Raw genomic sequence first — 13169 nt, 5'->3', positions numbered from 1 at the left:
TATCTCAGCACAGACAGCAATTATAAGCAAAAGAAAGCTGTTTGTACGTTGGGACACAGAAATGAGAAACATTTCTGATACCTAACTCCCTAGTGGATACTGCATTATCTCCCCAAAACTGATTACCAGACAGAACCTTTTGAAGTCTGATATTCTAATCAGGCATTACTTACTAAAGTCGTAATTAAAAGAAGAAATAATTAATCTCAAAGCAGGTTCGTTGCTTATTTCAAATGTTAATAAGTAGCAAAAATGTTCTCTCAAGAGCCTCAACGTCTCAGTGGTGTGAATGGAAAATTTATAATCTGGGAAAGTGAAAAGCTATATTATCTACTCAATTTGTGGGCATCTACACTGGAGAATAATGAGTGTGATTTTTCGAAAGATCAGACTGGCAGGAAGCTATAGTTTAAGGATATAATGTACCTTACCCATTTATATGTTCAGGGTGGTCTGTGAGATTAATGAAGAAACATTGGAAGGTGACTGTTAAATTTGAGTGCTGGACCGACAGTCAAAGTCAATACCTGCTTCCACAGACAGTGGCAATAGCTTTGAAACAGCCTGAGGCCAGCTGGTAGGAGCCGGTGAAGCAGCGGTCCACAGCCCAGTTGAAGAGGTTGACCTGGTCAGGGTTCAACTCTAGCAGCAAGATGACTACCTCACAGCCGAGCTGATGCACCTGCGTTGGTGTATGGACAAATGCAAGAAGGGGAAAAATAAATTTAAAAAACATAACCTCTGCTAGTACTGACTAAGATGCGAAAATAGATTTCCAAGACCTTTTACCCAAATTATTCAGCACTATGATAAGCACAAAATCCTGCAAACTTATTTTAACACTTATTTTGAGTAATGGATTTTTGAAAAAAGGGGAAAAAATGTACAGTAAATGAAAACTTTGTGCATTCAAAAGACATATTACAGGTAATGTCTTATTCACTGTGTGTGAGCAAAAATAAGAAAGTATAGAAAAAGAAGAAATATGCCTGTATAAGGTTAAATATCTGTACAAGATTTCTTGAACATTTCTGACAGCAGTAACTTTGCAGGTGTTTATTATGAGTATGTCAGTTTTGAAAGCTTCATCTCTGGTCCTAAGGGCTCTGTTTTCTGCCAAGCCAGGCCAATTTAACCTACAGTGCTTTGTCTCACCTGTTTCCTGCTCCTCTGGCAGTATTAATGGTGCTCATAGAAAGTGTGCTAGACAACAGATGGTGAGATAACTTTAATCAAAGAGTCCTATTTCCTGTTCCACGGTTAAGGCTTTTTAAACTCTTTCATATCCACAGTAATTGTTTTCACACAATTCCAGACTCAGAAGGGATATGTGGTGCATTAAAAAAATGGAATCAGCAATTATCTGTCAATTTCACATTTGACCTATCCAATTTGGAATCATCAATTCACCTGCACAGGGAAAATGAGGACCTGTACACACACTCCTCCATAATCCCCAGAGCCTTGCAGAAGAGTTAGCATTGATTGGAGTACAGAGTTGAGAATCTCAGTAACTGTCACCTGGTTTCTTAGCTAGACTGGAACCAGCAATGCCTGCTATATAGGGCTAAAAATGAGCTCTGAACAGTGGTTTCTACTGGTGAAGCAACACAGGAATCTGGAAAACAAGAACCTTTTAAGTTACAAAAGTCCGTCAAAGTATAATTAAAAAAACTCAGGAAGGCAAAATGTACTTTGACAATTGCTAATTCAATTTTTCATGCCATTTTTTAGCCATTGCTGAGCCATGGCACACATCGAGAAGGAACTCTTATGGTTAAGGTATCTTGAGGCTGCAAATGGTAAGCACAAGTTCCTTAAGTGAAGGGCAGCAGAGCATAGTGAAAGCGTGACACACAGGGCAACCCAGTAAACTATAGGACTGGTGCTTTAGCCATGCAGGAACACAGGTTTACTGTGGAACTGCAGACTAAATTTGCTTAGACAAAGACACCCCGAACCTCTGCCTTCAGTAAAGAAATGAATAATAATAATAATAATAATAATAATAATGAAAGAATTTGGCTGAATTCAAAAAGCTTCAGAACCAATATTTCTCTTATTTTAATTATATCAGCAATTAATCATAAGTCACATACCCGTAAGTCCTGGCATGCTAAAATATTATCGAGCCATTTGTAAAGGTACCCATCTGGAGAGAGGCCAACGTTGTCAAACACTGGGCCGCAGCACAGCACTGCTGACATTGCCTGGGTATAAATAACACATGTCAGCTACAGCAGGCAAATCAAGACTCGGTGAAAGACAAAGGCTTTAGACTTCAAGTACAGGTTAGGTTCTGGGGCTTGAGATCTGACTTCACATTTAAGATTTCCTATGTGCAGCAGACCGATTTTTGTACAATTTCCTAACATGACACATGACACACAATTTCCTAACGTGACACAGAGACTGACGTCATGCACAGGTTTGTCACGTTCATTCAAATCAAGGGCCTCATGATGTCATTGCTAGAATATCCTGCAATTAAATTATTTCTCCTTCAATACTTCCTTTGTAGGTGATACAAATGTGTACACAGTTGTGCTCCAATAATACCTACAGTGTCTGAGTTAGAAGTAAAAGGTAGTTTTCTAACACAGTTTCTGCATTTTAATAATTTGAAAAATGCAGAAATTGTACTTGTTGAGAAGCAAAATATCACTCCAGACCAAATGTAAAAAAAAAATACTTTTAAACTACAGGTGGACAGGTGAACTTGCAATGGGGACAGAGGTTAAGCTTAATTCTTTGAAAAGAACAAAACCAGTCTTGACAGGATAAAAGCCAGTCACATTTTTTAAACTGACCTTAATGGATTTTTTTGTTATTCAAATAAACTTCCTGCAGCAAAATATTTTGCTTTTAAACAGGGCCTTGCAGTGTTTTTCTTCTAAAAGGCTGTCTGCTTTCCTTTCACAGGGGACTGATTAGGTAAGACATGCAAATTAGGTTGTTGCAAAAAAGTCAACATTCCAGTTCTTCTTGGGACTCTCTTGTGCAACCCATAGCTTGTGCTAGACTTTTATACTAACAGAGCTTCCTGGATATAATGTGATTCACCTTTAGGGCACAGTACTGGTATCTAGTTATCTGGTGGTTCCTGTCACTGTAGCGGTCCAATGGGGTGAACATCACGCTGAATGGACCGGCCCACTGACTGAAGAGGATGAATAGGTGGTGCCTCAGACTCTGCTGAGGGAAAAGGAACCTGCGATGGTGGACTGAGGAGACAAAAAGAGCAAGTGGGCCATAAGGACAGAGCCAGAAAAACAGACCAGGAGAAAGAGGGGAGAAAGAGAGGAAGACTCAGTTATGGCATAACATTAGAGTAAAGAAAATACCTCCCAAAATAAAGACCACTTTATAATGCTCATGATTTCAGACTGGCTTCCCTCAGAAAATGACATCATTATTCATTTGTCATCAGGTACAGAGTCTAACGATAGCACTACCACCTACCACTCTTCATGAGTCATCACCTGGTTTCAGAAAGTTCATTATCTGTAACATTTCTTCCCTTGAAAAAGGTCTCTATCAAGATCACTGTCAACACATCATATACCTAATGTATCCTAACATTGAGCTACGTTGTGGTGACAATAAAGCAAATGATAGTTTCTTATGCATTAGAATATACAATATGATTTGTAAGTGTTTCTTTAAAAGTGGGACAAAGGAATTGCTTGTAGTCAGGCAAAGAGCCAAGAGTTAGTTCTGAACAATTCGAATTTTGAGCTGAACAGCTCAACACAGCCTCGCCAAGAATTGACTGTCTTGTGATCTGTAACTAGTAGAAAAAAAATGAAACCACTGTATCCCAGACTGCTTGTTCTGTCAGCCTTCTTTTCCTCAGCAATTCAATTTTACTTTGATGACATCAATGACATGATATCAAAATATGGATTCTAGGTACAACAGAAGTACAGAGAAAATGGCTATAGGAACTTGATGTCTCAGTACCAGGAACACACTGGATGAGGTTGGCCACCATGGCACTGAAATGGGCCCGAATGTCTTTCAGAATTTCAACTTCTTTGTCGTTTTCAGCTTCCAGGAGCATCCGAGTGAGGTCCACATACTCCAGGAAGAGCGCCCCAAGGGCCAGTGTGTCCCTCTCCAGAGCCCCATTAGTGCTGTCAGGGACAGAACAGGAACAGTAAGGCAGGATTGAAGGCCATAACAAAATACAACAGATCTAAAATTAATTGCTACTGCTACAATTGGCTACAGCCAGCAGCCAGATTACCCTGCAACTCACAACTGGCAGCCCACTGAAGCTCAGAAGGTGTGAGCCCGGTCCGTACCTGGATGGGAGACGTTCTGGAAAAATCTAAGTTTGCAGCTGGAAGAGGTACACTATTAGTGGAGCCAGCAGGGGGCACTCACCCTGCATCTGTGTGGGTCCTAATGCCCCGGTGTGGTGACGGGGACACTGTGCTATAAAAAGGTGCTGTCCTTCGGATAAGACATAAAACCAAGGTCCTGACTCTATTTTATCAGTAAAAATCCCAGGGTGTGTCTCGAAAAGAGTAGGGGTGTTAGTCGGCATCCTGGCCAAATTTCTTACTGGCTCTTACCAACCATGGCCTCCTAATAATCCCCATCTTGAATTGGCTTCATTACTCTGCTCTCCTCCCCACTGATAGCTGATGTGTGGTGAGCGTACAGGTGCACTATGGCTGCCATCGTATCATCCATGTGGATGCTACACATTGGTGGTGGTGGAAGGGAGTTCCCATTGCCTGTAAAGCGCTTTCAGTGGAGTGTCCAGAAAACCCTACATAAGTGTAAGGAATTAATTACAGTTCATTCTTTCTCATTTTTCCTCCATTCTCACACGTGACAGACCAGAAAAGGAAACAAAACTTCCTTTTTTTTTTAATCCCAAGAGGAAGCTCTAAGAAATCATCCGAGCATCGTGTTCGCTTTCCTTTACTACAGTATTTACCAACAAAAGGAAGAGCTGCATTGAGACGTCATCGCACTTACTTGTCACTGATGACACCTGCATCAGCCAGCAGCTCAAAGATTCTCAGTAGCTGAAGCCGGAGCAAATCTCTGCGTTCACGCCGTTTCTTGTTCTGTGACAGATTGAGTCAGTCATTTGTAACTGGGCATTCTCTAATAATGATGATGACTATGATGTAAATACACTAAGCTAATGATAAGGCACAGATCTTACTGAACATGATACAGCTTTAATCGTCTACACATTACTATAATATTCAACACATGGACTTCACCTCTGGTCTTCTTTCCAATGCTTCCTTCATTAGGGGATGAAGCTCTTCCACAAGTTCCCTGCCAAAACATACCCGAGAGGCAGCCATTAGCTTAAAGGACATTTTTGTGTCACAGCTGTCACCATGCCCCTCATTGATATTTAGGGTGGTAAATTTACCACATTCATTTTTAGCAAACTCTGTGTGTGATTCGTCGATTAACCAGGCACCTTCAGCTTTGGATCACATGTGGTTAAAAAAAAAAAGCTTTCTGAACATTTATTGTATGAGATGATGAGACACCAGGAATCATTTACCAGGAACCCTAACAAACCGAATATTAGCATAGACATAAGTGGAATATAGGCACAGGATGGACAAATAAGAGGACACTGCAAGGCAATACATTTAAAGCTAGAGGAAAGGAGGCATTTGTTTACTCAAAGGGTCAGCCATGTTCTCAAAACTGACACCCTGATCCTTAATTAATTAAGTATTAGCATCTAACCAAGCCTAATGGGCTGAATGGCCTCTTCATGTCTGAAACTTAACTTATGTTATTATGTTACAAGATTAAAAAAAATGATTTAGTAATTACTAAAAATTTAGCTCATGTCTTAAGAAGAGATTCTTGCTGAGACTAAAGGCACAACTCAACTGTGAGCAGAAGAACGGAAACTTCTTAAGACAAAACGCTGATCATGTGAACTGTTTCCAGAATTTAAAATTATAGTCTGCATGAGATCTTGATTTTTATTTTGCTACTCTGTTGCAGGTAAACATGCATTTGAAAGGCGCCTCTTTCTTTTGGAAAACGTTTTGAATATACTTTAATTTTCAGAAAAAATAATGTTTTGGTGAGCTGGTACGCAAGGTATGACATCTGTTTCAATTATCTAAAGAATGCCTGAAATGTGTGGAACGTATAATTCTCACTTTTTAGAAGAAGACTCAGATTCCGGTAATCAGTTCAAATTAGCTGCAGCTAAGTATGTAAGCTTAACTTATGTGCTCGTACATTTTCATTGAAATCATCAATTTTTCAATAACATCTTCCTGAAAACAAAAGATTCCCTATTGGGCAAATACCTCATATCTTCTGTCTAAGCCACTCATTTTAGATCTGATCTACCTATAAGATTACATGAACCCGTATGGAAAATGCATTTAAAGAAAACAAACCAACAGAACTGCACAGAAGTATTCCTTATCTCACCAGTCAGGCATGCCATTTTGGGCATGGAAACACACACCTACTGTGGTACATTGGACAGGGCTGGAATGCATATTCAAAGGGAGAATACAGCTAATGTAATACCGGATGGTTTGCCAAGGTAGGTTATTCTCCTAATCATTCAAAGCTTCACAAGCAGCACAAGGATTTCTAATAGTACAAATTACAGAAGAGGAACAGGTCAGACATTTTTCTCAGACACTGCTTATCAAAACACATTAGAGTGATTAACCCACAGGCTTTTAAGGCATTCATGATTTACTAAGACATTAAACAAGTTTTCTGGATCTGACCGGAGAGATTCCTACCCTTGCACGCTCAGTCACTGTTCACACACCATACTAGTAACCATGCTGCTTCGTGAGAACAAGTGAGCTGCTCACTACCCTTACATATTAACAGATCCTTGTTGTTCTTTTAAATCTTTTAAATTTAGTCCAGAAAGGGCCTTGATTTACTATTAATCTTTTTGTTTACAGTATTTACACCACAAGAGACTAATCAGCATTTGATCCGATAAGAAAGAAGTGCAGCTGTTTTAAAAAATTTTAAAAAATGACTCGTTTTGTAGGGTCTTCCTACTGCACCACAAAGCTCCGAAAAGAAAATCCTATGTTAAATCCAAATCACTTCCATTAACTTGTCTTTTTTGTGACATGTGGGATTTAAGATTTTAACGGCAATGTCACTTTTAAGACATTTAATGCTTCCGTGTATTAGACCTAAATCTCGAAAGCGGATGGGTGGTTTTCTTTTTCATCACTGTGAAACAAGGATCAAGGAAAAAAAACCCAACAACACCAGAAATGTTTCCCAATACCTGAAAACCAAAGAATTAGTCCTTCCAAACCCCAAGACGAGAGACTCTGTAGTTTCAATGCTCTCAACCCTCATCAGAGGAACCAGCTGCTTCAGGAGTACTGCCACAGATGGGGTTCCAATCACCTGTAAAATTTCCAGCAAGAGATGAACAAGGAGGAGCGTTAGTCTCCCTTCTGGCTCATGGCACTGAGACTGGGCTGGATTATTAAACAAGGGAGAGTACACAATCTAATGCACCCTACCCATGTTAAAAGATATTGTCCTGTTATTATAGCCCCCCGTACAGAACCTCTGTACACATGCCATGTGTAAAGAGAGTCAGCCAGGACAGGAAGTCACCTTGTTGTCATAGCTCACGCTGCCATCAGGGGTGGTGGCCATGATCTCAGGAGTCGAGGCTCTCAAGTGTCCGGGGCTCATGATGCTGGGCTTTGCGACGCCGAAGCAAAGGATGAGATAGTTCCTCCAGAGGGTCACGTAGTTGTCTCCGCTGCTTGCTGTGCTCATTTTCTTGGCATAAACTGGACTGCTGCACACGTAACAAAAAATAAACAGTAAGATACTGTCAATTTAAGTATTCAATCATAAAGACCTGACTCCATCCTCTATAACAGCTACAGTTTTAAAGAAATGTGTACACAATAAATAATGGAACACATCCCAGCATATTAATTTGGTCATCGCTGCTTGTCAGATTAGTCCATTACAGTATTTATAGTCAATCACTTTACTGAAACATGCATGAGGTTTACTGACTACATGAGGTACAAGGAATCAACCTTTACCCCAAAGTCTAATACTGATGCTCTTCACTGAACAGTTTACATTTAATCTAGTGAATAAAGCCTTCATTACAAACAAAGCACTTCCTTCTGCTAGTAAGTACTGGGACAACAGAATAACTTCTACAATTCTTCCCACAGTGATCTTTGCTTATCCACTCCTGAAGAAGGATACCTTGCTTCAGTTGAAAGGTACCGTATTTTGTAGTGTACTTGCCATGACCTTTTTTCTTGACTTACTGACACAAGTCCTAGTGTGTTTCCATGTCTGGTCAATCAGGCAATGTTAATGTGATCATACAAAATTAGAAACAGAGACTAAACCGGTAATGATTTTAAATATTAATACAGTACAAATCTAGCAAATCAGGGCTAATAAAACAATACTTTGCACACTTCTTTATGCAAATCTGTAATGTTGTTTTTACTCTCAAATTTCCCAAGTAATTAAAGCACTTTTAACATCATTTAAATGCACATACTGCCAGTCAAAGATACTGTATCTATACCACAGTCACGTGGTCTCAGTATCAATAGCTGTGATGGACGCTGAAAGACGATCAGAGAAAATGACTGTGGACACTTACGTAGGGTCGACCAGAGGCATGAGCAGCTGCAGTCTGGTGAAGGCATAGGGCCAGGCGTAGCTCAGGGCAGTGGGGCAGTGCTTGGGCAGGTTCTCCTGCTTCAGAAAACTGTACAGGCACAGGACCCAGGGGTCCTTCACAGACTGGGCAAATATCCACACATGAGAAGGGCTCTTCACATCATAATGGCTGTTCACCAGCACAGCATTCCACTCCACCAACCACTGCAGGTCCACGTGGTGGCCCAGAGGGAGGGCGGTCTGTTGAAATTAAACACACCCAGGTGTTAGAGCTCAGGTGCCACCCAGCTGTCCACATGATTGAAGAGCTACGCTGTTCCGGACATCTTCCATCTACCTGAATCTGAGATATAAACAGGGGCAGTTTTGCCGGGCATGACTTCTAATGGTATGGCAGTGAAGCTGGAGTCCCAGAATTAGAAAGGAATGCAAATTTAAAGCTTGGACATTAACCTCTGTCTAACTATCAATTTCTTTTTCAACTAATGAATTCCCCCTGTATATTTAACCAGGATATGCCATGTTCTTAATGCATAACAAGTTACATTTTATATGGTGAGTGAACACATTGTTAATAGCACAGATCTATCAGAATCTCAGCTGGTGCTGACATGATCCATCTTTGCTCAGAACATTTGTGTTTGTTCTTGCACACTCTTGGAATTTGACATGTACAATACAGCACTGAATCAAATAGAATGGATGGGGGCATCTTTTAGGGTGTTCTTTAAAATTTCATCTCCAAGAGTAACTTGAGTAACTCTTGAGAAACTTCTCTGACGGCAGGCTAGGCAGAAGAGTAGTTTGCCACGTGTTGTGTTCCCAGGAAATGTTGGCAGCTTGAGTGGAATGCAAATGAAATCATTTTTAGAGGACAGCAACTGTCCAGTATCGCACACTAATTTATTTTCCCACTTTAAAATGAGCCGTCAAAATTTTGTTCTCACAGAATTGGCAATTTATACTAAGGCAGATATTAATTACAAGATTGCTTTGGTAATAAATGAAATGTGATGGGGTTAATTTACAGCACTGTAAGGCCACAGGCACATCATCTAATTAAAAGACATTTCTCTTAAGTAATCTTGCAGTTTGAGATCAGGGCTAAACCTTACACTGCACGACAAAGAAAAGATGATAATTTGACTATATAAAATAGTTTTAAGGGGGAGACACACAACCCCCTTTTAAGGAGGAAAAGATGTCAGGATCTGACCTATTCATCTAAAATAAACTTGTAAGAGTTTGAGAATGCATTTATTCCTATTTTTGAGCATGAAAAGGCACTTTTTTTTCAAAATCTGTCCAAATTGGAATTGCAGATTTCTTTTTTCAAGACTTTGGTTCATGGCATGGACTTCCACACATGCTCAAGAGAGAATCTGAGACAAAGACACTCTCCCCCGATGTGCCAGCTTGCAGAGACACTGTCCACTGACACACCGCACACTGCACAGCTCCTGACAGGCGTGTCTGTGCCAAATACTCTAAAGGACCCGCCTGTCTCTTACTGACATCACTGCAAGTCTCCCAGAGAGTTGTTGTTCAACGAAAAGCTGGGAAAACCCTGCCTGACTAATCCCAGCCTATCCCTCTTGCTGCAGATTGCTATCATGGGTGAATACTAGCCATATCAGGTAGTTCATGTGACCCAGGTTCAAACTACTGACGGATTCAAGACAGAGCATTCTCTGGCTGACCGCAGCAAAGCCATTTTATTATCAAATTTTGGCATTACTAGGTTTGCCCTCATGTATACTGACACAATGGAAGAGCTTGCATGCTGGAGAAAGTGGAAGCAGTGACGTTATACCCAGGAGAATTGATTTCCATATATTTTAAAGTGGTTTGCATAGACTCTACGATGACAAAAAATGGTTGCAATACTGTAGTTTCAAAAGAGCAACTAACTGAATCATGTTGAACCCTTTCCATGTTGTATGGAAAACAGACACATTTTAATTTTAGTAAATAGAAGAATAATGTTCAACAATAATGAATAATAATAAATGTTGTACAATACTGGGATTTATGTTGGTGTAAAACCTTTAAATAACAACAAATCGTCAATATTTACACTGAATTTTGAGACACCAACTAACCTACTCAGTATGCTTGTGGAACAAACAACTAAAGCCACTCTTCTACCAAAGATAAGAAATACTAAAAAAAAAACAACCCCCTTCAACACACATGATAATTTGATGTAATATCCTTTTGGAAAAAAACTAATGACATTTATAAGCTGTATGACCAAACCTTTTTGTTTAAAAGCATTTCTTATAGATTTTTATCATTAATTCTATTTAGACACCTTCCTTCAACAGAAGTGATGCCGTTTTCAGACATTGTCTCCTATAAATGTTTCAGCCCAAGCAAACCTATTTCCTTTAAGAGGGTACACTGCACCTTGTAAAAAAGTAACGTGTGTTAAGAAAAGCAAGTTTGCTATACATACCGAGTCTGACACTGCTACATGGACAAAGCTCTCCAACACGGCGGAGCTCAGCTGATCCATCACTTCTATCATGGGCTTGTCATCATCCTGTTGAAACACATTTTTAAACACTGATCAAATTTCCTATTAATCTTTGTTTGTCTGTCGTACAATTTTTCAATCTCCCGCTTTTTCTACCAGGGCAATATCATCAGCATACTATATCTCAGGTTGTTTAATACCATCCTAAGCCTTTCTAATCACCTTTTCATTGCTATTAATTAAGTCCGGTGACACTACACAACCTTGTCTCATGCTTTTACTTACACTGTACCATCCTGACTCTGTTTGGGCTACCCTCACTCTTGTCTTTTGTTTTTTTTGTACAGTAGAGACAACGTTTGTGCCAAGAGATCTCTGAAATATTTAACTGAACTGCTCACCACCTATTTCTTCATCTTGGTTAACTGTCTCAGGCTTTCAGAAATTAATGATTTAGAGAACCCTGCTTTAGACTGACTGTTCTGAATTACAGACATGTGGTTCTGGATAGTCAGGTATGCTGAGAGTATACTAACTTATGATAGTGTATGACTGTAGGATCAAAGTTGCATATTATCAAGACATTTTGACGTTAACTGCAATTAATCATATCTCAAAAAAAAATTGTGGATTGTGAACCATCATGAGCGTGTGATCTTTATGTCCTAATTCTAGATCTGTACATATGGTACAAAAGTTTCCCAAACACACTGTAACATCTACAGACATTTTCCAACATTTACCAATTCAAATCAAACTAAGATCCGAATAGTTTGAAATGGAAGGCGAAGGGAAGGTCAGAAAAGAACTAATCTTGTTCATTTTAACATAAAAACTAGAAAATATTCTGTTTATATGTGCTGGAAGCTCAACAGTGTAACATACAGAAGCTTGGCCACGCCTTACCTCACTTTGTCCTATCGATGTAAAGAGCGCTCGAATCTCCTTCAGGATGGACACGGCTAATTTGTGGGTGGCGACCTGGCAGTTGCAGAGCAGCACCAGCGCGAACCCCTCCACGGCATGCAGCACGCTGCAGTGGGGGCTCCTCTCCGGCTGCAGCCTGTGACCGGAGCCGTTCTGTATCAGCTGCAACACAGCAAGGGAGCCCAGTGGATATCCGCACTTACTATCCCACTCGCTTCCAGTGAAAATAAGTAACCAAAGGAACTTGCTTTGTTAATGCTTTAGAGGATATCATGAATCAGTGAGGAAATAAATGTCACGGTTTCAGTTTGGACTTCTAAAACCATTAAAAGAAATGACGGGATGTGATCCTCAAAGCGGTAAGCAGCTAGCAACAAAACAAATCAAGGAGGCGATTTAAGCATTCTTATAGTCTGATGTTTTTAATTATCCATCTAATCCTCCATTCATCCATCCATTTTCTCTCCACTGCATCCAATACAGGGTCACGGGGGAGCCAGAGCCTATCCTGGCAAGCAACAGGTGCAAGGCAGGTCACACCCTGGATGGGACACCTGTCCATTGCAGGGCAAACACAGACACAAACTCACACACAGGGCCAATTTTTTCCAGAGGCCAATTAACTTACAAGTATGTCTTTGGACTATGCGAGGAAAATCACACAGACACGAGTGGAATATCTAAACTCCTTTATGTTTCAATGTGCTTACAAAATTCACAAAGAGGTAGACAAAAATAAATCAAAATAAATGCAAAAAACTCTTTTAGCATCAGTTCACCCATTCCCATATCTGCTAAAAACACTGGCAGTACCTCAGAAGCTCTGATCTTGGTTGGGTCTTGGCCTTTCCCCTGAGCCTGAATGGCCAGTTTCCACTGAGTCAGCAGCTGAAGCAGCAGCTTCAAGGAGGTGTCCAGAAGGCCCTGGTGGGTGTCATGGACTTCTCTGAGGAGGAAGTTGGTGAAGCCGAACAGCACATCCTCCCTCCAGTCGACAAAGTCCACCAGCAGACTCTGGAGGGAGTTCTGGGCTATGAGCCGTAGTTCATCATCCATGTGGATTGTCAGCCTTGGGAAGCACACAAGCTTTGTG

The 13169-nt window shown here is 40.4% G+C and overlaps 1 protein-coding gene across 9 annotated transcripts in view; it reads right to left on the bottom strand.

Annotated features, from left to right (window-relative positions):
- The window catches only part of LOC148830631 (protein furry homolog), a 101973-nt gene that overhangs the window by 39829 nt on the left and 48975 nt on the right, over positions 1-13169 (bottom strand). For 8 of the 9 annotated variants that reach the window (XM_088920577.1, XM_088920581.1, XM_088920582.1 and 5 more), the window contains exons 18-29: positions 12890-13145; positions 12056-12238; positions 11129-11215; positions 8651-8910; positions 7621-7810; positions 7280-7404; positions 5247-5304; positions 4993-5084; positions 3964-4136; positions 3064-3224; positions 2100-2210; positions 528-682 (exon numbers count right to left, since the gene is read on the bottom strand). In XM_088920577.1, the coding sequence (XP_088776703.1) occupies positions 528-682; positions 2100-2210; positions 3064-3224; positions 3964-4136; positions 4993-5084; positions 5247-5304; positions 7280-7404; positions 7621-7810; positions 8651-8910; positions 11129-11215; positions 12056-12238; positions 12890-13145 (1851 nt within the window). The remainder of the gene's footprint in view (positions 1-527; positions 683-2099; positions 2211-3063; positions 3225-3963; positions 4137-4992; positions 5085-5246; positions 5305-7279; positions 7405-7620; positions 7811-8650; positions 8911-11128; positions 11216-12055; positions 12239-12889; positions 13146-13169) is intronic. The other variant, XM_088920579.1, reaches the window with a different exon arrangement.

This window comes from Atractosteus spatula, chromosome 7 (assembly GCF_055471065.1).
Source record: "Atractosteus spatula isolate fAtrSpa1 chromosome 7, fAtrSpa1.hap1, whole genome shotgun sequence".
Taxonomy (NCBI): domain Eukaryota; kingdom Metazoa; phylum Chordata; class Actinopteri; order Semionotiformes; family Lepisosteidae; genus Atractosteus; species Atractosteus spatula.
The sequence above is the reverse complement of the archived record's forward strand: the minus strand, read 5'-3'. Positions and strand labels throughout refer to the sequence as shown.